General features: G+C 39.1%; 1 protein-coding gene across 1 annotated transcript; it reads left to right on the top strand.

Moving 5' to 3' along the window:
* Window positions 1–25,279, top strand: MS4A14 (membrane spanning 4-domains A14). Its single transcript, XM_046015766.1, has 5 exons — window positions 1–141; window positions 2,559–2,687; window positions 8,028–8,177; window positions 12,073–12,171; window positions 23,228–25,279. Exons 1-5 carry the CDS (start codon window positions 1–3, stop codon window positions 25,277–25,279), a joined length of 2,571 nt encoding a protein of 856 aa, XP_045871722.1.
* The last annotated feature ends 1,836 nt before the right edge of the window (window positions 25,280–27,115 follow it).

Genomic DNA, 27,115 nt, shown 5'->3' with positions numbered 1-27,115 from the left:
ATGGAGTCATCATCCGAGATCAAAAGATCAACCCATCATGTCATCACTGTACAACCAAATGATAAAGTACTAACTGCATTTCCCTATGGACCTCATGCCTCACTGTTGGATTTCCTGAAGGGAGAACCAAAAGTCTTAGGGGTAAGTCCTCTCCCATCCATGGGTTTTCCTGGAAAGGAGAAAAGAAACTATTTTTCCAGGTGTGACCATAAGGATGCTTTTTCAGGGAGGGATTTGATTCCCCTTCTTTTCTCTCACCTTTTGTCTGTAATGTTTCCTTCTTGATTAATCATAAAAACCTCTAAGTCACTTGCTTGTACAAATAACTCGATCTTCAGTAGAAGAGCCAATATGTAGCCAATAATACCATTTCCCTAGATTTTGATAAACAAGAGAAATAAATATTCTGCTTAGAAAATGCCCACAGTTTGCCTTAAGAAATGTCTTATTTATAAGCATGCCTTAGAGATGCTTCTGGGGGCTTATGGAACTCTGGGAAATAGAATATTTATTTATTTAGAAAGCATCTTTCTCTTTTTAAATTTAAATTCAATTAGCCAACATATAGTACATCATTAGTTTTAGATGTACAATTAAGTTAATCATCAGCTGCACATAACACTCAGTGCTCTTCTCATCAACTGCCCTCCTTAATATCCACCACCCAGTTATGCCGTCCCCCCACCTACCTCCCCTGCAGCAACCCTCAGTTTGTTTCCTATACTTAAGAGTTTCTTATGGTTTTTCTCCCTCTTTGATTTCTTCCCATTCACTTTTCCCTCCCTTCCTCTATGATCCTTTGCTCTGATTCTTTTTTTTTCTTTTCCCCATTTTATTTATTTTTTTCAGCATAACAGTATTCATTGTTTTTGCACAACACCCAGTGCTCCATGCAAAACGTGCCCTCCCTATTGCCAACCACCTGTTCCCCCAACCTCCCACCCCTGACCCTTCAAAACCCTCAGGTTGTTTTTCAGAGTCTATAGTCTCTTATGGTTCGCCTCCCCTCCCCAATGTCCATAGCCCCCTCCCCCTCTCCCAATCTCACCTCCCCCCAGCAACCCCCAGTTTGTTTTGTGAGATTAAGAGTCATTTATGGTTTGTCTCCCTCCCAATCCCATCTTGTTTCATTTATTCTTCTCCTATCCCCCTAACCCCCCATGTTGCTTCTCCATGTCCTCATATCAGGGAGATCATATGATAGTTGTCTTTCTCCGATTGACTTATTTCACTAAGCATGATACGCTCTAGTTCCATCCACGTCGTCGCAAATGGCAAGATTTCATTTCTTTTGATGGCTGCATAGTATTCCATTGTGTATATATACCACATCTTCTTTGATTCTTATGCTCCACCTATAAGTGAAACCATATAACTGTCTTTCTCTGATTGACCTATTTGGCTTAGCATAATACTTCCCAGTTCCAACCACATCAATGTAAATTTCATCCTTTTTATGGCTGAGTAATATTCTATTGTAGATATAGACCACATCTTCTTTACCCATTCAGCCGTTGATGGACATCTGGGCTCCTTCCACAGTTTGGCTATAACTTCCTAATACTGAGGAAATCCTGGGGGTGTTTCATGAGGAGATAGTACTGCTCTCTGAATCCTAGCAGAAAGGATGCAGGAAACTGGTGTATTTTTCCAAATATTTTATTGAGGCAGTGACCTCAGGGTGAGGTAACACCTCCCGTGGAGCTAAAAGCCACCCATGGAGAGGTTAAACTTCCCCTTTGTGCTGTCATTGGCATTGGGAATTCTTTGAAAATTATATTCAAATCTCCGTAGTGAGCCGCGAGGTAGACAAAAAAATTTTCAGTCATAAATGTACCCAGAGGAGGGTTGTACACACAGCCTCCATCCCTGGTACAAGAGGAAAATACACAGCCTGTAGTACAGAGCTCCACAGCTGTGGCTTGGGGAAAACCCAGAATGCTTCAGGAGAAGCTCTGTCCTGAGAAGAGCTGCCAACCCCAAGACCACCATGGTGCAAACTCCTAACAGGCTGGTGAACCCACCGGATTAGTCTCATCTCTAGACAAGCCCTCGCCCAAAGAGCAGATGAGAGGGAGAGCTCACCCCAGTTTCTACACTCTAGATCAGCAAACTTCAGACTTCGAGAGAAGTGGGCTTGAGCCTTAACTCCAAAAGCATATACTGAATGTGGAAAATATGTGCGGTGGGGGGTGGGGATAATAGGATGCTGGATCAACAGAAGGGAAAAAAGGTAAGGGTGAATAGTTTGCAGTCCGTCCTGAAGAAGCTTGCAAATAGGTCAGGTTTATAGTTAAATCTGGTGCAAGGTAAATTGGTAATACAGGGGATATAATAGGTAGGGAAGGATGAGAGTGAGGAATGTGAAGGACCCAGGTAAGCGTGATGAGGAAAGAGCGGACTTTTTGCAAATCTCAAGGCCATAGGCACATGGAAGAGGAAGGCGTTCATGTGGAGGGAGGTGTGACATAAAAATAGCAGGATGCCCCCACGAACCTAAAAGAGTCCAAAGAGGCTGGGGCACTTGTGATCTCATGGACCCATTTCTTTCCTCACAGGCTATCCAGATCCTCCTGGCACTGATCATTTTGGGTATCGGAACTATATTTGCATTTAATTACATCAGTTTCTCCCAGAAATTTCCCCTCGTTTTCCTCACAGGATATCCATTCTGGGGAGCATTTGTTGTGAGTATTCTCAGTAACTTTTGACAAATTACAATCAAGGCTGGTTTGAGCTGCCTCAGGTCCTAGAATAATGAATCCTATGAATATGGTCCCCAAGGAAACCAGATAGCCAGTCCCTTCCTGGTGAGAGAAGTCACTCCATCTGGTCATTGCACTACCAGCATCACTATTGTGATGTACAGTGTTTAAAAGTTTCCAAAGCCCTGTGTGTAGGATAAGTCATCTGCTCCTTACTACCAATGGGAGATGAGACGGGCAAATATCCTACTTTCTCCTTTGCAAATACAGAATTGGAGTTTGAGAGTAGATAATAATTCTTACTTGAGTGTAGTTGACGCACAATGTTACATTAGTTTGAGGTGTACAACAGAGTGCTTTGACAAGTTTATACATTATGCTATGCTCACCACAAGTGTAGCTTCCATCTATCACCATACATCTCTAATGCAGTATCACTGACTATATGCCTTATGCTGTGTCATTAATCCCATGACTTATTCATTCCATAACTGAAAGCCTGTTTTTCCCTCTCCCTTTCACCCATTTTCTCCATTCCCTCACCCCCTCCCCTCTGGCAACTGTTTGTTCTATTTATAGGACTGAATCTGCTTTTTGTTTGTTCAATCATATTTTTTTAGATTTCACGTATGAGTGAAGTCACATGGTATCTGTCTTTTTCCGTGTGACTTTTATTTCACTTAGCATCATAGCTTCTAATTCCATCCATGTTGTCTCAAATGTTACAATATCATCCTTTTCAATACTGTGTAATATTCCACCGTATATACCACATCGTCCTTATCAATTTGTCTATTGATAAGCAACTTAGGTTGCTTCCATGTCTTGGTGGTTGTAAATAATGCTGCAATAAACATAGGCATGCATATATATATATTTTTAATTGGTGTTTTCTCATTTTCTTTGGATAAATAATCAGTGGTGGAATTACTAGATAATACAGTTTTTCTATTTTTAATTTTTTTAAGAACCTCCATACTATTTTCCACAGTAGCATTGCATGAAAGTTCCTTTTTCTCCACATTCTCATCAAGACTTGTTATTTCTTATCTTTTATTGTAGTCATCTTAACAGGTATAAGGTGATATCCCAATTATGGTTTTGATTTGCTCTGATTAATAACATAGAGCATCTTTTCATGTGTCTGTTGGCCATGTGTATGTCTTTTTTGGGAAAATGTCTATTCAGGTCCTATGCCCATTTTTAAATCAGATTGTTTGCTTTTTGGGGGGGGGTGTTGAGTTGTGTAAATTCTTTATATATTTTGGATATTAACCCCTTATTGGATATATCATTTGCAAAAATCTTCTCCCCTTCAGTAGGCTATCTTTTAAAATTTTGTAGATGGTTTCCTTCACTGTGCAAAAGCTTTTATCTTGAGGTAGTCCCAATAATTTTATTTTTGCTTTTGTTAAATCCTTGCCTTAGGAGACATGTCCAGAAAAATGTTTCTATGGCCAATGTCAGAGGAATTACTGCCTATGTTCCCTTCTAAGATTTTTTATAGTTTCAGGTTTAGGTGTTTAATCCATTTTGAGTTTATTTTTGTATATGGTGCTAAAGAAAGTGGTCTAGTTTCATTCTTTTTTACATGTAGCTCTCCAGTTTTCCCAGCATCATTCACTGAAGAGATTGTCTTTTCCCCATTGTTTATTCTTCCCTCTTTTGTCATGGATTAACTGAACCTATAATCATGGGTTTCTTTCTGGGCTCTCTATGATCTCTATGTCTTTTTTTGTGCCAGTACCACACTGTTTTGATTACTGCAACTTTGTAGGATATCTTCAAATCTGGAACTGTGATACCTCCAGCTTGCTTTTCTTTCTCAAGGTTGCTTTGGCTGTTCAGCGTCTTTTGGGGTTCCAGACAAATTCAGTACTTCTGTATTATTGGTTCTAGTTCTGTGAAAAATGTTGTTGGATATTTTGATGAGGGTTACCCTGAGCCAAGATATAAGAGCACCCTGAGGGTCCATAGACAGGTAGACTCTTTACGTTCCAGATAAAGAAGTGGCATGAGAAATTTTCCCTCCATCAACTAGAGCAGACACAGCTCACCTGTCCCTTCTCTCCACCAGGCCCAGAGCCCAGAATTATCTTCCTGTTTAGGGCCCAGCTGGACAAAACATCTGGGTGGAATGTCTGGGACGTTAAGGAGGAGCCTGACTCTTCCAGCTGACCCTGGCAAAAGGGGTGTTGTTCAGTGCTGCTTATTCCCAACACAATATTTCATCTTACATCAGTGCCTACTATTCCTCCTCCTCGATGCTCAGGTCAAAAGACTATACGGTCAAAGAGAGTCACAGACATATAGACTACAATTGACTCTCCGAAGGAAATTACAATATGCGATATTACAATATAATTTACTTTGGAGATTACATTGTAATGGAGTCAAGGACATCACCTGTTAACTTTTTTATCTTTTCTTCTTAACAGTATGTTATTACAGGATGCCTCATCATAGGAAAAAATGATAAGGGAAAATGCCAGGTAAGTTACTTTTGTGACTTCTTTGCAATTTATGACCTTCTACTTGCTTTACATCATCTTTCTATATAAAGTCTTTGGTAAGAAAGGGTCTCCCAGGAAAATCTTCAGACACCAAATGTGCAGTTCAGGACACTGCTATTTGTCAGGGTTTCCATCAGCCTTCACCCTTCTACTAGTTCCCATTTCCCTGGTCAAGTAATGTGAGAGAGTTACTTGTTGGAAACCAGTCTACATTCCTCTAACTCAATGGTTCTTAACTGGGAATAATTTTTTCTCCTCCCCCAGAAATATCTGACAGTATCTGAAGACATTTTTAGTTGTCACAACTGGGTTGCAGGGTACTATTGCTACCCAGACGTATAAGTCAGGAATGTGTCTAAACATCCTCAAATGCACAGAAAAGTCTATCATTACGAAAAATAAATGATCTAGCCCAAAATGTCTGTAGTGCCAGTTTGAGAAACCCTACTCTAACCAAAAACAGTCCTAGGATCGCTGTAATCTCCCTGCCCTTCACCCCTACCTACAGATTTTCTTTGGGACCTGCCCAAAGTCTGAAGGAAAGAGTCTGACATTGATGCCAGATCATTCTGGGGTGGAATCAAGGCTAACACTCATTCCTGTATCAATTTAGAGGGAAAAGTACCTAAAGTACCTACTTCAAAGGGTTATTCTGAGAATTTAATAAGATATTACATATAGGAGGGCCTGGGTGGTTCAGGGGCTTAAGTGTCTGCCTTCGGCTCAGGTCATGATTTCAGGGTCCTGGGATTGAGCCCTGCATTGGGTTCCCTGCTCAGTGGGGAGTCTGCTTTTCCCTCTCCCTCTGCCCCTCACCCCTGGTCGTGCTCTCTCTCACTCTGCTCTCTCTCTCTCAAATAAACAAAATCTTTTTTAAAAAAGATATTATGTATAAAAGATACTTGACATCTGTACTCCTTTCTAACAACTCATGTTTTTTTTAAGGCTCTGGAGATGAAAAAGGGTTCTTTTAAAGCCATTTTAACTGTGCTTTTATGATCCTTTGCCACTTTCCTCTAGGGATAGCGATAGACCATACGAAAGTTCTGAGAGCATGAAAGCCACCATCTCTCTCTACCTGTAGAAATAAATACAGACAATGCAGATAAGTCCAGATGCTGTTCTTCCCTCCATATTGATTCCCTTCAGAGCTCAGGAATAAACTAAGGGTAGGCAGACCAATCCCCGACTCACTGAGAGCTGCACAGACGAAGGCAGGCAGAAAAACACAGCGCAAGAACACTGAATTTTGGGCATCAGAAGATCTGGTTTTCCATCCCAGCTCTTCCGCCAACTGCAGGATTACTCACAATCACTTAGTCTCTGAATCTTATTCAGCTGTCATGTGGGGATAAGCAGCGACCTGCCTACATCACAAAACCATAATGAGGATCTGATAAGACAAAGGCTGGGATATTTTTTTGTAAACCATAAAGCCAAAAGCACATGGGGGATTGCTTAGTTAGAAATTTTAGTCCATTAAATGTCCTATGGGAGCCAGAACAGAGCCCAGAAAGAGCGAAAGACTGAGGATTGATAGAAACAGAACATTTGTATGTCCCTGTGCATTTTCTACCAAAAATGCCTGTGTGTAGTAAAGACCTGTGCATGGGCTAACAAGAAATCATAGGTATACTTCCAAGTCCTGCCACAGCTGCTCCTGGACAGGACAGGCTCTGTAAATGCACCACTGCCTTGCCCATCACAACAGGCATACATAAATCAAGATAGAGTAAAGATCTACTGAATTGAGATACGAGGCTTTTCTTTGTTTTTCCTTTAAAAAAGCAATAGCATGGAACTAGAGCGTATCATGCTTAGTGAAATAAGTCAATCGGAGAAAGACAACTATCATATGATCTCCCTGATATGAGGACATGGAGAAGCAACATGGGGGGTTAGGGGGATAGGAGAAGAATAAATGAAACAAGATGGGATTGGGAGGGAGACAAACCATAAATGACTCTTAATCTCACAAAACAAACTGGGGGTTGCTGGGGGGAGGTGGGATTGGGAGAGGGGGAGGGGGCTATGGACATTGGGGAGGGGAGGCGAACCATAAGAGACTATGGACTCTGAAAAACAACCTGAGGGTTTTGAAGGGTCAGGGGTGGGAGGCTGGGGCAACCTGAGGGTTTTGAAGGGTCAGGGGTGGAAGGTTGGGGGAACAGGTGGTGGGTAATGGGGAGGGCACGTTTTGCATGGAGCACTGGGTGTTGTGCAAAAAGAATGAATACTGTTACGCTGAAAAAATAAATAAAATGGAAAAAAAAAAAAAAAAAGCAATAGCATGACGATTCACAGACCTGTACCCCTGGGGCAAATAACACATTGTATGTTAATAAAAATAAGTTTAAAAATTAAAAAAAAAATAAAAAAGCAATAGCAGTGCTGGGAGTAGGTATGAATAAGACAGTTCCCCCTTCCTGGCATTTTCTTTTCCTTTAAAGGAAGGCCAGGAAAGGGAGGAGAGCTGTCTTATTATGTATATATACATATATACATATATATGAAATGACATGTAAAATATATATTATATACAAATACATATATAATATATATGTAAAGTATCATGTAAAATGTATATATATGTAAAATAATATAACATGTATATCATATATACAATATATAATATATATTATATAGTAGTGGGGCAATCAGGACTTTTCATAACTTACATGTTGAGACACTGAAATCAAGGAAATCACTAAACCCCAGTCTAAATTTGTTGCAATCCATAAATATGTTAGTGATTCGGTTGGTTACTGCTCAAATCAAATTTATTATTATTTTAAAAACTATTTTTCAGGGACAATGTGTCATGGCCATGAATGTCATCAGTTCCTTGGTTGCGGTGGCTGGGATTACTCTAACCATTATCAGCTACAGATATCAACACAAGTACTGTCAGATGCCTTCCCTCGAAGGAATATGTGTCATAGGTAGAGTTCTTTTCAATGTAAGTGGTCCTACTCTGTAACGTGAATCTGTACAATCTTATTTGAACCATGTTCACGATGCATCAGTTCATTCATTTTCATTCCAATAATGGAAGTTGAGTTAGCATTTGAGCTGACTGTTGAGAACTATATTGTGATTCAGGATCTGAATCCGACTTTTGTAAGTTCTCTGAGCCCCAGTTTTCTTTTGTGGAAAATGAAGATGTTAAGAATGTATCCTGCGTTGGGTTGTTATGAGGCTTAAATTAGAACACTGCCTGTCACAGTGTAAACAGTCAATAGGTTTTGGTTATTACCATTAGTACTGACATGGATTGGATTAAATTTTATCTTTAAAGAATTAGTGAGGACAAAATGATCTAAAAAGTTGACCCAACTGGGGCGCCTGGTTGCCTTAGTTGGTTAAGTGGCTGCCTTTGGCTAAGGTCTTGATCTCAGTGAACTGTTATCAAACCCAGCATCGCATGGGTCTCTCTGATCAGTGGGGAGTCTGCCTCTCCCTCTCCTTTTGTCCCTCCCCCAGCTTGTGCCCTCTCTCACACAATCTCTCTCTCTCAAATATGTAAGTAAAATCCTTAAAAAATAAAGTTTACCCAATTAATACTAAAAACAAAATATAGTGGGAGCAGGTATTTGAGCCACTTAATAAAGTATTCTAATAATTTTAGAACATAAGTTATTTTACACAAATGTAGCAATTTTATTCATTACAGCAGATGAGATGTATCATTATTTCCAGGAAACACAACTGTAGGTATAGTTTTCAGTATTTATCTGGTAAGTTTTCAATGACATCATTTTTATGAATGTCAAGGACTCCAAAAGGCCTTGCCCTTTACTTCCCCAATGAAATCCTGGCTTTCATTTTATTTCTGTCAGCCACACCTTGAAGACTTTGTTCCTAAAATGTTAATCAGATTTGACCTGTTTGGATGGAAGGGAAAAAGAATCACAGGAAATGTCTCCCCACCAAAAAAAGGAAAGAGAAAAGAGCTACCAGTTCCTGGATACAAGATCTTATTTAATCCGCCTAAAGAATGCTCATATGAAAATAAAATAAAATAAAATAAAATAAAGAATGCTCATATGTTCTGAGATAAATTCCAGAGTTAGACTCAAAAAAAGTTACTAAGGAAAGCCAGAAAACTATGTGAGGAACATAATCCTGTCCTAACTGGGCGAAGACATAGAGCATTAAAATCCCTTACTCTTTTATCTAGTGGACAGAAGACCACTACTGTACATTATGTTAGTATCTATCAAGAAGAAACTGTACACTGGAAAGTGTTAAAAGTCCAGATTTTTGACTCTGCTCAGATGGCAACTGCAGGATTAGTTTCTGTATATAGAACCAGGGAGAATCTGTTCCAAAATCTCACGTGTATGACTCTATTATTCCTTGGTGTAATTAAAATGTCACAAATAAACTTCAAAAAAAAAAAGCCAGAACAGTGGGCTCTAGACATCTCCTGAATGGACCTCTGTCTCACAGGCCAATCCACTGTCTACAACATGATCAAAGCCATCATTTAAAAATGCAAGTCTGAGCATATTACACAGTGACTTTTTGTGAAACACAGAATTAAAATCCAAATCTTAAAAGGCTTACAAGACCCTATAACACCTACCTTGCCTTTCCAACACTGCTCCAGGTTGTGGAGCACACATCCGGCACTTCCTCAGATTCCTTAATGTGTTAAATATCCACTGTCCCAGGACCATAACACCAGCTTTCTCTTGCTTCCAATGTTTTCCGGTCTGGTTCCTACCCTCCCCCCCCCACCCAATTAAAACTCCTCCTTGTTCTTGAACCTCAGAAGTCCTTCCGGATTGCCCTCTACCCCTCCCAGTGCAGGCTGGTTGGGATCTCCCATTATAGTAGGATGTAGTTCCCAATACTTTTTCATGGCGCTTATCACAATTTAGTTAAGTAAATAATTATCTAATTATTTTCCACTGTCTGCCTCCCTTATTATGATCTAAGTTCCACAATGACCAGGGGTGGGTCTATCTTCCCCAAGAGCAAATTTATAGTAGACACTTCATACATCTCAGTTTTACTGACAAATGGGAGAATACCCAAGCCTCTGAATGTATTGCAGTGAAACCAAGGTTCAGACAGACCCAGTTACTTGACCAGGTTAAGTGTGGCCTGACAGCACCCAGTTCTTACCGTGCCCCCAGCCAAAGCTTTCTGGACGCCATGCTATTTCTTACCCTGCTTTTTTATCTAGCTCTTAACTTAAAGAAAGTGTGCAAAACAGTAATCTGTGGGCTATATCCAGCCTGCAGATATGTTCTATTTGGTTCACACAAGTCAATGAATAGCTGGAAAATTTCACATTAAAAATATGCATATCCAACTACTGGGTATTTACCCCAAAGATACAGATGTAGTAAAAAGAAGGGCCATCTGTACCCCAATGTTTATAGCAGCAATGGCCATGGTCGCCAAACTGTGGAAAGAACCAAGATGCCCTTCAACGGATGAATGGATAAGGAAGATGTGGTCCATATACATGATGGAGTATTATGCCTCCATCAGAAAGGATGAATACCCAACTTTTGTAGCAACATGGACAGGACTGGAGGAGATTATGCTGAGCGAAATAAGTCAAGCAGAGAGAGTCAAGTATCATATGGTTTCACTTATTTGTGAAGCATAACAAATAACATGGAGGACATGGGGAGATGGAGAGGAGAAGGGAGTTGAGGGAAATTGGAGGGGGAGATGAACCATGAGAGACTATGCACTCTGAAAAACAACCTGAGGGTTTTGAAGGGGCGGGGGGTGGGAGGTTGGGGAACCAGGTGGTGGGTAATTAGAGAGGGCACATATTGCGTGGAGCACTGGATGTGGTGCAAAAACAATGAATACTGTGACGCTGAAAATAAAAAAAAATAAAACAGTATTCATTGTTTTTGCACCACATGCAATACGTGCCCTCTCTAATTACCCACCACCTGGTTCCCCAACCTCCCACTCCCCACTCCTTCAAAACCCTCAGGGTGTTTTTTTGTTTTTTGTTTTTTGTTTTTAATTATTTATTTATTTGACAGACAGTGATCACAAGTAGGCAGAAAGGCAGGCAGAGAGAGAGAGAGGAGGAAGCAGGCTCCCTGCCAAGCAGAGAGCCCGATGCGGGGCTCAATCCCAGGACCCTGGGATCATGACCTGAGCCGAAGGCAGAGGCTTAACCCACTGAGCCACCCCCTCAGGTGCCCCCTCAGGGTGTTTTTCAGAGTCCATAGTCTCTCATGGTTCATCTCCCCCTCCAATTTTCCCTCAACTCCCTTCTCCTCTCCATCTCCCCATGTCCTCCATGTTCTTTGTTATGCTCCACAAATAAGTGAAACCATATGACACTTGACTCTCTCTGCTTGACTTATTTCGCTCAGCATAATCTCTTCCAGTCCCGTCCATGTTGCTACAAAAGTTGGGTATTCATCCTTTCTGATGGAGGCGTAATACTGTTACGCTGAAAAGAAATTTTTAAAAAAATGAAAAAAAAGAAAAAAAATATGCATATCCAGCTTCCTTAGGAAAGAAAAAAAAAACCATTATGGGGCCCATGTTCCCACGTGGTTAACTGCTGCTCAGAACTGATTAATGGACACATTCTAGGAATACCCTTATTCTCTACTGTCTCCTGACTGTATTCTCTACCCTCCTGACTGTTCCACTCATTTGGGATGGTTGCCTGGCTCCTATAAGCACTAGAGTTATCTCTGCTTATCAAAAAGACATAAGATGAAAATTGTTCAATCACTGATGGCTACAGGAGCATATAAAATGTGGGTTTTCCCCTAGCTAGTCATACAGTATAAAGTCTTTGGCTTATATCTTTAAAACGATACAGCTTTCATTTCAAATGCCGTCCTCATTACTTGCAGGGAATCTTGTCGGTCTTACTGATCATCAGCATAGTGGAGCTCAGCATTGCGGTGACTATCGCCTCCTTCAGAAACGAGTGCTGGACAAACTCTGATGAGGTGCGTTCAGTGTTGTTAGAAGAATGGGTTCCTGCTGGGATGCTGCAAGATGACCTCTGGTCTATTAGTTGCCAGAGCAGTATTCTCAGATGCTGAACTAGAACTTCTAAGGTGAAGAGGGTCAAGGAGAGAAAAGCTTAACATTGATGGCTCATTCCACACTTGGAGATAACGATGCTTCTTTTTCCTGCCCTCTACGATATCTGGTAGACTCTGTTCAGACACAGCTCCTTATCTCCCTGGCAAAATAAATGAAGAGAAACAGACTTAATGGGAACCTACATTACTATCTCATGGGGAGCTTATTCCTAGGCCATAAGGGTGTGTGAGACAATCCCCACATCAGAGCGGAAGCAGAGAAGAAAAATATTTAACAGTGAACCTTATCAAACCTGTCAAGACTCCCTATTTGACCTATGAAAGAACTAAAGCACAAAGAGCACCCTCTCCGCTGTCACAGAACATCAGGGTTCTGACCAAAATAAAGAGGCTCCAGAACCTGTTCTCTAAATCCCAAAAAACTGTTCCACACTCTGTGTTAGGTGGGTTTTTTTCTTTTTTACATTAATTTTATAGAAGTATAGTTTACTAACAGTATAATGCACCCATTTTAAGAATACCTAATTCAAGGGGCACCTGGCTGGCTTAGTGGACTAAAGCCTCTGCCTTCAGCTCAGGTCCTGATCCCAGGGTCCTGGGATCAAGCCCCACATCGGGTTCTCTGCTCAGCGGGGAGCCTGCTTCCCTTCCTCTCTCTCTGCTTGCCTCTCTGCCTGTCAAATAAATAAATAAAATCTTTAAAAAAAAAGAAAACATAATTCAAGAAGTTAAGACAAATTATAAACCCCTGTTTTGCTGCCATCATAATCAAGATAGTGAATTCCTGGGACACCTGGGTGGATCAGTTGATTGTCTGCCTTCAGCTCCGGTCATGATCTCTGGGTCCTGGGATCCAGCCCCACATCAGGCTCTCTGATCATCAGGGAACTTCCTTCTCCCTCTCCCTCTGCTGTTCCCTTGCTTGTGCTCTCTCTCTCTTTCCAACAAATAAATAAATCTTAAAAAAAATATTTAGTGCATTCCTATCACTCCAAAAGATTCTCTGGAACCTCTTCACAGTCAGTATCTCTGTCTTGATTAGTTTTAACTTTTTCAAATTCATATACATGGATTATAAATAAGTCCTCTTTTTTGTGTCTGGGCTCCTTTCATCAAGCAACGTATTCATGAGCTTCACCCATGATGTTGCATGTATCGATACTGTGTTCATTTTACGTGAGGGCACGCCACAATTTGTTTATCCATGTACTTCCTGATGGGCACTTGGTTGCCATGAACATTCGAGTTCATGTCTTTGTGTAGACATGTGGTTTCATTTTTCTTGGAGCATCGTATCTTGGATTTGGTTGCTAGGTCACATGGCAAGGGGACATTTAACTTTGTAAGAAAATGTCAAACAGTTCTCCAGGGCAGCTGTATCATTTTGCATCTTATCAGCAATATATGAGAGGTATGTAACATTGATGGTTCACTCTACCTTTTGAGATAACCAAGTTTCTCTTTCCTGTCTTCTCTGCTATCCAGTCATCTCTGTTCAGATATGGCTCCTTTTCTCCCTGCCAGGTTGCTCTATATAAGTACTGACACTTGGAATTGCCAGTTATATTAATAACTTTGCTTTTCTAGTGGGCATATGGTGGAATCTCATTGTAGTTTTAATTTGCATTTCCCTGATGACAAATGTCAATGAGTATTTTTGTGTTTATTGTCCATTTGTATATCTTTTTATTTTTTTTGGAGATGAGTGTTCAAATCGTTAGGCAACTTTTATTACATTATCTTATTGAGTTATAAGAACTTAAATGATTCTTAATAAAAGTCCTTTTTTGAGATATGTGAATTGCTAACATTTTTCCCAGCCGTGGTTTGCCTTTTTATTTTCTTAATCGTTTCTTTCAAATAACAAATTTGTTGAAGTCCAATTTATGATTTATTTTCCTTTATGGTTAGTCCTTTTTGTGTTTTAACAAAGCTTTGCCTATACCAAGATTGTAAAGATTTTCTTCTCTATTTTCTTGTAGAATTAGCTTTTGTGTTTAGGTGTATAACAGATTTCAAGTTAACTTTTACATGCGATGCAGCAGTGAGGTAAGACGTTCATGCAACCCCCCACCATGGAGAAACCCAGCTGTGCCAATGCTATTTGTTGAAAATGCATTGGTTTCCCCCATTACCTTGGCACCTTGGCTGAAAATCAACTGACGTCTTATTTATAGGTCTCTTGTGGACGCTACCTTGTCCCATTGATCTGTATGTCTATTCTTCCACATATTCCACACTGGCTTAATTTCTGCAGCTTATAGTAACCTTTTTTTTTATTGTGGTAAGATATACATAACATACTAGTTATCATTTTAGCCATTTGTTAAGTATACAATCCAGTGGCATTAAATATATTCAGAATGATGTGTAACCATCACCACGACTTATACCCAAACTTTTCCATTATCCCAATACAAACTCTGTGCCATAAACATAATGCCCCTTTCCTCCTCCTTCCAGCCCCTGGTAGCTTCTAGTCTATTTTATGTTTCTCCGTCTACTTTCCATTATCTACTGATTATTCAAGTAATTCAAAAAAGTGGAATCATATAATACTTATCCTTCTGTATCTGTTTTACTTTACTAAGCATAATGTTTTTCAGGTTCATTCATATTCATATTCATCTATCAAAATTTCATTCCTTTTATAGATGAACAGTAGTCCATTTTGTGTATATTTCACATTTTGTCTAGCTTCAACTATTGATGGACACCGCTTTTCTGTACCATTGGCTATTATGAATAATGCCAGTAGGAATATTGGTTTACAAATATCTGTTCTAGTCAATTATTTTGGATACATATCTCAGAGTGTAATTCCTGAGTCATGTGGTAGTTCTGTATTTAACCTTTGGAGAAACTGCAAAAACGTTTTGACAACGGCTGCATCATTTTACATTCCAATCAGCAGTGCACAAGGGTTCCAATTTCTCCACATACTCATGAACATTTGTTATTTCCTTTCTTTTCATTATAATAACCATCTTAATGGGTATGCGGTGGTAGACAGCTCATCATGATTTTGATTTAAAATTCCCAGCAATTAGTGATGTTGAGCATCTGTTCATGTACCTATTGATTGTATATCTTCTTTGGAGAAATGTTTATTATATTCCTTTGCACATTTTTAATTGGGTTGTTTTGTTGTTGTTGCTGAACTGTAAGAGTTCTTTTTATATTCTAGATATTAAACCCTTAGTCGATAAATGATTTGTAAATATCTTCTGTCATTCTCTAAGTGGTCTTTTCCTGTTCTTGGCAGCATTTTTTGATGCACAACAGTTCTTAATTTTGATGAGGTTCAATTACTACGTGTTTCTTTTGTTGTCTGTGCTTTCGGTGTCATATCCATGAAATCACTGCCAAATCCAACATCACGAATTTCCTCAATGTTTTCTATGAGTTTTGTAAATTTGGCTACTTTTAGCACTAGATTTTTTTGATGCATTTTGAGTTCAATTTTATATATGGTGTAAGGCAAGGCTCCAAATTCATTTTTTGCATGTGGATATATGGTTTTCCAGCACTGTTTGTTGAGACTATCCTTTCATTACTGAATGGTCTTAGCACTCTTGTCAAAAATCTATGAGGGGCAGAGTCAGTTGAGCATCTGACTCTTGGTTTCAGCTCCGGTCATGATCTTGGGGTCATGGGACTGAGCTCTGTGTCAGGATCCATGCTCAGGGCAGAATCTGCTTGAGATTCTCTCTCCCTCTCCCTCTGCCCCTTCCCATAAACTCTCTCTGTCCCTCAAATAAACAAATCATTTTTTTTAAAAATCCATCTACCATACATAAGAGTTTATTTCTTGACTCTGTATTTGACTCCATTAGTCTACATGTCTGCCTTTATACCAGTACCATACTGTCTTATTTACTGTAGTTGGGATTAAGTTTCAAAGTTGGGAAGTGTGATTCTTTCAACATTATTCTTTTTCAAGATTTTTTTTGACCACTTGGGCCCTCGGGAATTCCGTATGAATTTGAGAAATGATTTTGCCATTTCTGAGAAAAAGGCTGTTGGAATTTTGATAGGAACACTGACAGTTTTCTATTCTTGCAATGTCTTTATCTGGCTTTGGTATCAGAGTAAAGTCAGCCTCATAGAATGAATTAGAAAATTTTCCCTCCTCTTCAGTTTTTAAAAAGCATTAAGAGAAGGAATAGTATTAATTCTTCTTTAATATTTGTGAATTTTTCAGTTTTCCTTGTATTATTAGTTTCTATCTTCATCCAGGTATGGACAGAAAAGGTACTTTTTACAGTATCTTTTAAATCTATTGAGACTTGTTGTGTGGCATAATATGTAGTCTGTCCTGAAGAATGTCCCACGTGAATGTGCTTTTTGCTATTGTTGGTTGGAATGTTCAGTACACGTCTGTCAAGTCTAACTGGTTTACTGTGTTGTTTAGCCCTCTGTTTCTTTACTTATCATCTGTCTGGTCATTCTACCAATTTTGAAAGTGGAGTATAGAGGCTTCCAACTATTCTTGTCAAATCGTCTATTTCTCTCTTCCACTTTACCAATTTTGCTTCATATATTTGAAGGGTCTGTTATCAGATGTGTAAAAGTTTATAATTGTTATATCCTCATCTTCTATTGAAACTTTTATTAATATATAAAGTCCTTCATTGTTTCCTATAATTTTTTTGGTTTAAAGTTTATCTGATATTAGCATAGTCCCTCCCCAAGCTTTCCTTTGGTTGCTATTTGCATCGAATAATTTTTCAATAATTTCACTTTCAATCTCTTTGTGCCTTTGGATCTACAGTAAGTCTCTTGTACACAGTATGTAACTGAATTTTTTTAAATCCATTTAGCTAATCCCTGTCTCTTGACTGGAGAGTTTAAACCTTTCACATTTGAAGTAAATACTAGCAAGGAAGAACTTCTACCATTTTTTGTTTTCTATATGCCTTATAGCAAGACACTTGGGCTCTGTTCACTTTTGTAAATTCTTATTCTGTTCCTCAATAATTTCAATTGTTCTATCTTCAAGTTCATTGGTTATTTCTTCTGCTTCCTCAAATCTGTTTTGGAACCCCTTAGTGTATATTTTATTGTACTTTTTGGCTCCAGAAATTCCTTTGAGTTCTGTTTTATAATTTATATCTCCTTATTGATATTCTCATTTTGTTCATACATCATTTTCCTATGACTTCCTTTAGCCCTTTTAACATCCTTATTATAGTTGTTTGAAAGTCTGTCTAGTAAACATGAAGTCTGGGTTTTCTTGGGTATGTTTGTGTTCATTAGTTTTATTCCACTGAATAGATCATACTTTCCTGATTCTTTGTATACCCTGGATTTCTTTTATTGAAAAGTCAATATTTGAATCTTATAATGTGTTAACTCTGGAAATCAGATTATCCATCTGTCTTGGGGTTTTGCTGGGTGGTTTTGCTTGTTTGTTTTTATTGTTGTGAAACATCTCTGTGCCAGAGATAAGCCTGAGAGGAAAGCTTCAGGTCTTCTCAGGTCTTTTCTGAGCCTGCACCATTTTCTGGGGATGCATGGTGGGTTTCTACATTCTCCCATAAATACCATTGTTTTTAAATATCAAGAAAACAAAAAAATTAACCAAAAAACCCAAACAAAAAATAGTTGGAAGTTGAATAATTTCCTCTAGAAGCTGTTGCAGCCAGTATGGGTTGAAATAAAGTTTTCTTGCTGTACATGTATTTTAAAACTTTATTTTCCTAATATCTATTCCTACATGTAGAAATGCAATTTATTTTTATATACTGGCATACTAATACTTTAATAAACTTCTAGTAGCATTTGTATAGATTTCCTAGAATTTTCTAAGTAGACAATGGTTATACTAGTAAATGAAAACATTTTTATCTGCAAATTTTATTCCTTATTTTTCTTTTTTTTTTTTTTTAAAGATTTTACTTATTTATTTGACAGAGAGAGATCACAAGTAGGCAGAGAGAGAGAGAGAGAGAGAGAGGAGGAGGAAGCAGGCTCCCTGCCGAGCAGAGAGCCCGATGCGGGGCTCGATCCCAGGACCTGGGATCATGACCTGGGCCGAAGGCAGAGGCTTTAACCCACTGAGCTACCCAGGGGCCCCATATTCCTTATTTTTCTTGACTTCTGCACTGTGTAGAGCCTCCAGTATAATTTTTTTTTAAATGCTGAGTATAGCCAATCTTTTTGTGTTCCAAACCATAGATCGAAAGTTTTACATTTTACCCTTAAATATGATGTTACCTATAGGGTTTTCATAAACTAAATTTATCCTCATTTGTAGGGAACTTTTTTAATCATGAATGAGCATCAACTTTTATAATTTTTCATCTCAAGCTTGAGTTTTTATTATATTGTCTAAGCCCAGGTATTTGATATGTTGTTCTTTTCTTGATACAGCCACAGGAAAGTACGAAACCCTTTAGGAGCAATATTAAAACAAATTATTCAAACTGAATAACTACTCAATTTAATTCCACAAAAAGGACTTTTTAATGGCACAGCAATGTGCAAAGTACAGCAAAGAATGCAAAGGTACTATGTAATATGCATTCTGAACTCAAAAAGAGGGGAGGGAATGGGAACTCTTAATATTTATGGATTAACTTCTCTGTGCCAATCACCAAGCCCAAAGCATTATTTTACATAGTCTTCAGTGATAGCCACCCTGGAATAAGGTCGTGAAGTGGTTATTATAAAGAAGCATGTATTAGAAGTTAGGATAGGTTAGATGGAGAGAAAAGCACAGGATCCAGAATTCAACTGCAGTATATGACTCCTAGACACTGGCTGGAACTCAGTTCTCTCAAATAACCTCATAGGAGTATTATAAGTATTACTTTGGATGACTTTGGAAACTTATCCAGCACCTGGTAATCACTGATGAGTACATTTAAAGTTATACACTTAAAATCTTGAATAAAGTTAAAGCACTTATAATTCATGCTTCTAAATCTTTTAACAAATGAAAAAAATCACTATTCAAATGAAACAAAAGTTTGAGGATGAGTAAAAATGTGTCACATAAATACCCTTCCAATGGTGATAAAATATAGATGTGAAAACCAATTAGAAGGTCGGAATGACAATGTGTAGTATAAGAGAACATGAAGATTCATTTTAGACCAGCCATCAATCAAATAGGCAACCATAATTAGGCCACTTACTCACTCAGAATTCCAATCACTTCATCAAATAAAAGAAGTAGTCTATTCTGACTCTGTGGGTGACCTTAGAAAGGGTACAGGCGGACAGGACTCAGTAGATTGGTCTGTAATGTCAACCGTTCATGATCTCAGGGTCCTGGGATCGAGTCCCACATTGGGCTCTCTGCTTGGCGGGGAGCCTACTTCCCTCTCACTCTCTCTGACTGCCTCTCTGCCTACTTATGATCCCTCTCTGTCAAATAAATAAATAAATAAAATCTTTAAAAAAGAAAAAAGAAAAAATGGGAAGAATGGAAGCATTGGCTAAAGATAGTATCCGCTGTTGTCATTTAGTTGTTTAAAAAATTTCCATAGATCTCACTTGTCTGTAGAGGAAAGCTCAAATTTCCTGGTCTAGGGTCTTGGTACATCTATGTTACTATAACAAAATTACCATGGACTAGGTAGCTTGAATAACAAGAATTTCTCTGAGTTCTGGAGGCTAGAAGTCCAAGATCGGAGTACTAGTAGAGTCAGAGCCTGGTGGGTGCCCACTTCTTGGTTCGTAGATGCCAGAGATGGAGGGAAGGGAAAGGGCACTGTCTGGGTTTCTTTTTATAAAAGTACTAATTCCATTCATAAGGGCTTCGCCCTCATGATCACCTCCCAAAGGCCCCACCTCCAAATACCATCACTCTGGGGATTAAGTTCAACTTACAAATTTAGGGGGAACACATTCAATCTATAGTATTTCATCCCTTCCCACTCCCCAAATTCATGTCCTTTTCATATATTATTTATATATTATTTCCATCCCAATAGGCCCACAAGTTTTATCTTTTTTCAGCACTAACTTTAAATTCAAGTCCAAAGTCTCATATAAGTATCATCTAAATCAGATAGGGGTAAGACTGAATATATGATCCATCCTGAAGCAAATTTCCCTCTAGCTGTTAACCTATGAAACCAGACATGTTATGACACAAAACGTCCAAAATACAATGGTGCATTCTTCCAAAAGGGAGAAATAGCAAAAAAAAAATTTTTTTTTTAATTTAAAAAATAAAAGAATTTCAAGTCCCACTTATGTCTAAAACCTAACAGGGCAAAACAAAACTTAAGGCAAGAATAATCCTCTTTGGCTCAATGCTCTGACTTCCAAGCTCACTGGAGGGTGACATCTTCCCTGTGGCTCAGCGTGAAGGCACCACAGTAACTCTTAACCTGAGCTCAACCCCAGCAGCTCTCTGCCTGGGCCCTGTGGCTCTCCTGGGGAGGAGTCCCATGCCTGTAGCTCTTCTGGGTTGGGGTCCCAAGCCCATGGCTCTGTCAGGGAAACACTGTCTTTTGAAATCTCCGTGGAGGTGGTCATGATCCCTTGGCTCAGCTGGTTGTAGCTCATGCAGAAGCTCTCTGCAGTGGCCCACCTCGGAGACACTGAGAAGGGGCATCCTGGCTTAGCTTGAAACCAGAGAGGTGGTCCTATCCTTCAAAACCATTCTTCTCCCAGGGCCCTTTACTCTGGGCGCACGATAGCAGTGGTGGCCCTGATGCTCTCCGAATCACCTTTGGTGTCATTCTTGCATTGTTTTGGAGAACAGGTTCTGGCTATTGTTGAAATGGCTGATCCACACCAATTTCTTCAACGAACAAGTCACTTGGTCAGACTCTTAGTGTTCTCATTTTCCGCAGTATGGTTAAACTGGGAAACTTCCAAACAATTAAGTCCTGCTTCCTTTTCGTTAACAATTCCATTTTCAAGTAATTTCTCTCTTCTCACATTTTACTATTAGCTCTCCGAAGGAGATAATTCTCAACATTCAGCACTGTTTAGAAAAAGCTTCAGCTAAATTTCATTATTTATTTAATAAAATACTTATTATTCATTATAAATAATATCATTTACTACATGAAATTGCATCACTTTATTCACTATTACAAGTTTTACCTTCCATAAAACACTAGAACACAAATATAATTCGGCCAAGTTTTTAGCCACTTTATAGCCAAAATCGCTTTTCTTCTAGTTTCTAATAACGTAGTCCTCATTTCTGTCTGAGATCTCATCAGAATGACCTTTATCTTTCATATTTCCACCAACATTTCATTCAGGATTACTTAGATATTCTCTAAGAAGACTGAGATCTTATCTCTGGCTCTCCTTTTTTCTTCCTGGGCCCTCACAACAATTGCCCTTAATGGTCCATTCACAGCAATATAAGCTTTTTCTGGTATGCACCTCCAAACTCTTCCAGTCTCCAAACATTACCCAGTTCCAAATTTGCTTCTAAATTTTTAGATATTTGTTATATCACCACTCTCACTTCTTGGTATCTATTTATGCCTTAGTTCATTTGGGCTGCTATACCAAAGATAGAGAGCCTTAAACAACAAATATTTTTTACTCATAGTTCTGAAACCTGCGAAGTCCAAGATCAAAACTGATACATTCAGAATCCTGGTTCATAGCTGGTAATCTCACTGTGTCCTTGAATGGAGTAAGGGGCAAGGGAGCTCTTTGGGGTCTTTTTATAAGGGCACTAATTCCATTTACAAGGGCCCCAGCCCCATAATCTAATCTCCCTCCCAAAAAGCCTCCCTCTAAATACCATCACATTGGAGATTAGGTTTCAACATACAAATCTGGAGGCACACAAACATTCAATTTACAGCGCCTAGCATACTATCTAACAATATCTATCTGCTTACCATCTGCCATGACACAAGGCTGCATCATAACCTGGTGTTGTGTTACCCACTGTTTCTTTCTACCTGGATTTCTATTTTTATCTTGCTTCATCTGACCTTTTTTGCCTAAGGAATTTCCTACTCATCCATCAAGACACGGATCAAATACCGCTCCTCAATGAAGCATTTCCTGGCACTCAAATTTAGGTCATCTTCTTCATTCCCATAAAACACTTAGTACTGATTTCTATAATAACATTTGCTAAATTGTATTGCTATCTATTTATATCTTGGTATACCCATCCATTGTGAGCACCTAATAGACAAAACCTACATCCAATTATTTTTATCTCCAATATCTTGTTCATCTAGTAGGTAGATAGTAAATCATTATAAAACTGAATGTATGAAGACACCTGGGTGGCACAGCCAGTTAAGCATTGGACTCTTGGTTTCAGTTCAGGTCTGATCTCAAGGTCAGACCTTGAGACTGATCCCCGCATTGGGTTCCACAACCAATTCAGAGTCTGCTTGAGTTTCTCTCTCCTTCCTCCTCTGCCCCTCCCTATTGCTCTTTCTCTCACTGAAATAAATAAATCTTTTTTAAAAACTGATTATATGAATACCAAGTAGATAATTTTAGTTTTTTTTAAAATATTTTATTTATTTATTTGACAGAGAGAGAGTGATCACAAGTAGGCAGAGAGACAGGAAGAGAGAGAGAAGAGGAAGCAGGCTCCCTGCTGAGCAGAGAGCCCGAAGCGGGGCTTGATCCCAGAACCCTGGGATCATGACCTAAGCCAAAGGCAGAGGCTTTAACCCACTGAGCCACCCAGGCGCCCTGATAATTTTAAATTTTTGAGATGCTTTATAATATTAAGTATGGGAAGAATATTTCAGACAATCTTAATCAAATTCCCCCTTTTCAATATTTGAGATAGTGGTGGGTGATGACTTGTTCAAAATGAAACCAATGAGTTGATGACAAAGGCAGTGCTTGTAATGGTATTTGTTTTCTGACTCCTTGTGTAGATGTTATGTTCTGTGTGTTATCATAAGGCAGAGATGAAAAATCATTTGTGAATCCATAAGAAAACATCAAAAATTGGTTGTTACATTAATGTTTTCCCTACCCCTTGGTTTTATAGATTGTATTTTTCTTGCCTTCGGATATTACTGAAGATAGTGAAATATCTACCCCTGAAGAAAATGCTACAATACAATTTGAGCTTCAAGAAGAGTCTTCTACTGATATATCAACAAAAAACAAGCAACCTGTTTTCATTGGAGGCTATGCTTTCTTCAAGTTAAGAATCTCAAGAAACCCTTTAGTCTTTCAACATTCAAGGAGGAGAGGCAGCAGTATTTACTATACATCTTCTGCATCTATGCTAGACGAACAATATAAAAATAACCCTCCACCTTCACAACTTCAAGAAGAACAAACTAAGCTGAAAGTTTTGCCTCTCACATCAGAGAAGCCCACAGAAAATATCCAATACACTGAACAACTGAAAGATGAAGACCTAAAATCTGCTGTCACACAACCCCCAAAAAAGCAAACCCAATTGCTGCAGTCCTCAGCTTCACCAATCCAAGTTTTTCCATCCTATTCTAAAAAACTCCAGGCGTTACCACCCAAAGACTTGCTACCCCAAGCTCTGCCCGTACAAGCCCCAAAACCATATGTCACACAGCCTCATGGCCTGACATCGGAAGACATGCCATACCAAGACGTATCATCCCAAGATGCACAATCCCTAGACCTCCCACCTCAGAAGATACCATACCAAGACATATCATACCAGAATCCACCATACCAAGATACACCATCTAAAAACATGGCATCCCAAGACATGATATCCCCATATACACCAGCCCAAGGCATAACTAATCAAGATCTGATTTCCCAAGTACCAGCTCTACCAGCACAGCTATTTGAAGCTCCAACATTCCATGCTGTACAGTCCTCTAATATTCAACGCTTAGATCAGCAGTCCCTTCAACAACAAAATCAGCAATTTATGCAGGTAGCATATCAAGACATGCAATCAGAAGTCAAGTTATTGACCCAAGAATGGAAATCCAAGGAGGAATTCCACAGCAGGAAATCCTCAAAGTGGCAAGCCTTAGACTGGCTAAACAAAAATTCACAACCTCCAAAGTCACATAATTTAGAGCAGCAAGACAAAGCTTTGCAAAATGCAAAACAGAAATCCCCAGACCCACAAATTCAAGGCCAACAATCCCCAAAAAGAAAATCCCTAGACGAGCACATCAAGGGCTGGCTATCCCCAAAGAGGCACTCCACAGATAAGCAAATCCAAGTTAATCAAGACAGACAACAATACCCAGATCAGCAATCTGAAGGCCAGCTAGTCCTATGGGAACAACCCCAAAAGCAACTATCCCCATATGGACAAGATGAAGATCAACAGGACAAAGAGAAGCAATCCCTGAAGAAACAATACAAAGATAGACAAGAAAGAGCTCTACAGGTTTATAAGGGACAATCCCTTGTGAAACACACCCAGCAAGCTGAAGACCTGCAAGTCAAAGAGCAGCTACATCAAGATGGACAATTCCAAATCCAGGAATACCAAGGCTGGCAATTTTTAGACCAAAAGTCCCAAGATTGGAGTTCAAGAGTTCAAGGCTGGAGAAGCAAAGATTGGAAAGTGCAGGAAGTGCAATTAGAAATGCCACGTTCCCTAAAGTGGGAATCTCAAATCCGGCAAACCCAAGATCTACGAGAGGAAGAATCCCTAAAGCAGACCGCTCTACAACAAGAAGTCCAAGCTGTGCATGCCATAACTCGACAACAATTACAAAGCATTCCGTTTCAAGACAGTCAGGATCAAGATAAGAACCAACAAGACCACAAATCTACAGATACCCGAAAAGAAGATATGCAGATAGATACCATGCAAACAAGAGACAACAAACCAACAAGCATGAAATATGAGAGCCAAAACCTATACAACCTGCAGTTGGAAGACAAAAAGCCAGATTTTAAGTGTAGTTCCTCCGGCCAAAGCTCAGTACAAGACACACAGTTCAGTTCTGCATCTGATATAAATTCAGAACAAGATGTGCAGAAAGACATTTCAATTTGCTCAGCTTCATACCAAGAAGATATTCCTTTAACTTCTACCTCATGTTACACAAAAGACCAACAGCAATCTGAAGACTCTGACTAATGGGCAAAATCTACCCAAATGCCACACTGCTCCTAATTATGGAACCAAAATAAGGAAAAACAATATAGTCTCCTCCAACCTATGTTCTCAAGTATAGTTGCTACCTTTTTCACTCAGCAGAAAACAAAGGTCATGCAGAACACGCAAAGGATTTGTCCTTAATTAAAATAAAATGGCAACGAATATTAATGCTATATCAGAAATTTCTGTGTTTGAAGGAGATATTCACATTTAAACTCTCTTACTAGTGTGAGTGTTTCAATTTATGATCACCAATTCACTTTACAACCAAATACATTTTTTATTGAATAGTTGACATACAAAATTAATTGCAGGTATACAACATAGCGATCTGACAATTGTATACATTATAAAATGCTCACCACAGTACATGTAGTTACCATCTGTCACCATACGAAGGGATTGCAATATTATTGACTATATTCCTTATGCTGTGCTTTTCATCCTCATGATTTATTTTAAAACTGGAAGCTTGTACCTCTTAATTCCCTTCACCTATTTCACCCACCTTCCCCCAAACCACCAGTTTGATCTCTCTGAGTCTATTTCTGTTTTACAGTTTAATATTTAATGAACCTACTTTTCTATGGTGCCACAATTCCTTACCTCCTCCTCTGTGTATTACAGGCTCAGTAAGTCAACCAGGAAGAAGTCCAGGTAGGCTTTCGAAGGGCTCAAGAGCCAAGAGTCAGTGAGAAATAAAAATCAATCCCACCATTCCCTTGCTTTGCTGTTTCCAATCACCCACCCAAGTCCTCACTCCACAAATCTGTGTTGAGGATATATACTCTAAGTTTGTCCAGTTGTTAATGAGATGTAATGTGGCAATGGGTACAGACTGTAGTGTACAGGGAGAGGATAAAACATACTTAGGGATAGGAAAAGTAGGAGGCAGGGAATGGCAGAGATGCAGATGTTGTAACAAACTGTTACATACTGAAGATCTGCTCACTTTTGTATGCCTGCACTCACTTCTAATTTATAAACACTTATAACCTCAATGGACAAAGGAAATTGACCTTTGGTGGTCCATTTTGTGGTCAAAAGCCATCAGTTACTCTGCATCCTCCAAGGCTATCAACATTTCTTCAATTTCTTAAGTACATTTGGAGTTGCTAACCACCCCTTCTCTCTGTGGTCTTCATCACTTGTTGGATTCTGTATTTTTCTTCCCATTTCCCAGGGATTTCTATCCATCTTTCTCCTTTTTTGAAATCACATACACTCTCATAATTCTGAATAACCCCAGACCGTGTCATAGCTGTGTCTTCAGCAGAATTCCACAAAGAGGCTTTAAGCAGGAATTCAATCATTTTTAAAAACCTAAGCTCTCCAACTAGAGGTGAGTGAACTTATATATGGTAGAATAATGAGGCACGGAGCTGGAGAGACTGGAAATCCGCTCCTTGTCGCTTTTGCCTCTGTAGTAAGGATGAGCCGCCTGAACTTCCTGAGCTGGTTCAATCTTGGTAGGGTCCTTACCTTACCCATTCCTACATGGTTGCCACTTTGTATTCAACTCACTCTGAATAATACTAATAATTTCCCATTTTGCTTCAGCTAGATTAGCACATATTTATGTGGTGCTTGTTTGTTACGTTTAACTTTTAGTCCACAAACGGAGGTGTTCAGTAAATAGATATTTACAACTCTTAATCATATTCTTGAGAATCCAACCCATGCAGTCAGTTCTGCCCATTTTTCTGCACACCCATCCAACACACACACACACACACACACACACACACACAGAGAGAGAGAGAGAGAGATACACCCATGCACAGGGTCTTGTGGTCTTAAAACAATGTAAGTCAT

The sequence above is a fragment of the Meles meles genome, chromosome 8 (assembly GCF_922984935.1).
Source record: "Meles meles chromosome 8, mMelMel3.1 paternal haplotype, whole genome shotgun sequence".
Classification (NCBI taxonomy): Eukaryota; Metazoa; Chordata; class Mammalia; order Carnivora; family Mustelidae; genus Meles; species Meles meles.
This window is presented reverse-complemented; position numbering and strand designations above follow the sequence as displayed.

Bases quoted from the DNA above. Each gene is read 5' to 3' on its own strand.
- MS4A14 (XM_046015766.1), top strand. From the start codon at position 1: ATGGAGTCATCATCCGAGATCAAAAGATCAACCCATCATGTCATCACT. The intron at 142-2,558 runs GTAAGTCCTCTC...CTTTCCTCACAG, and splicing joins GAGAACCAAAAGTCTTAGGG to GCTATCCAGATCCTCCTGGC. The intron at 8,178-12,072 runs GTAAGTGGTCCT...CATTACTTGCAG, and splicing joins TAGGTAGAGTTCTTTTCAAT to GGAATCTTGTCGGTCTTACT.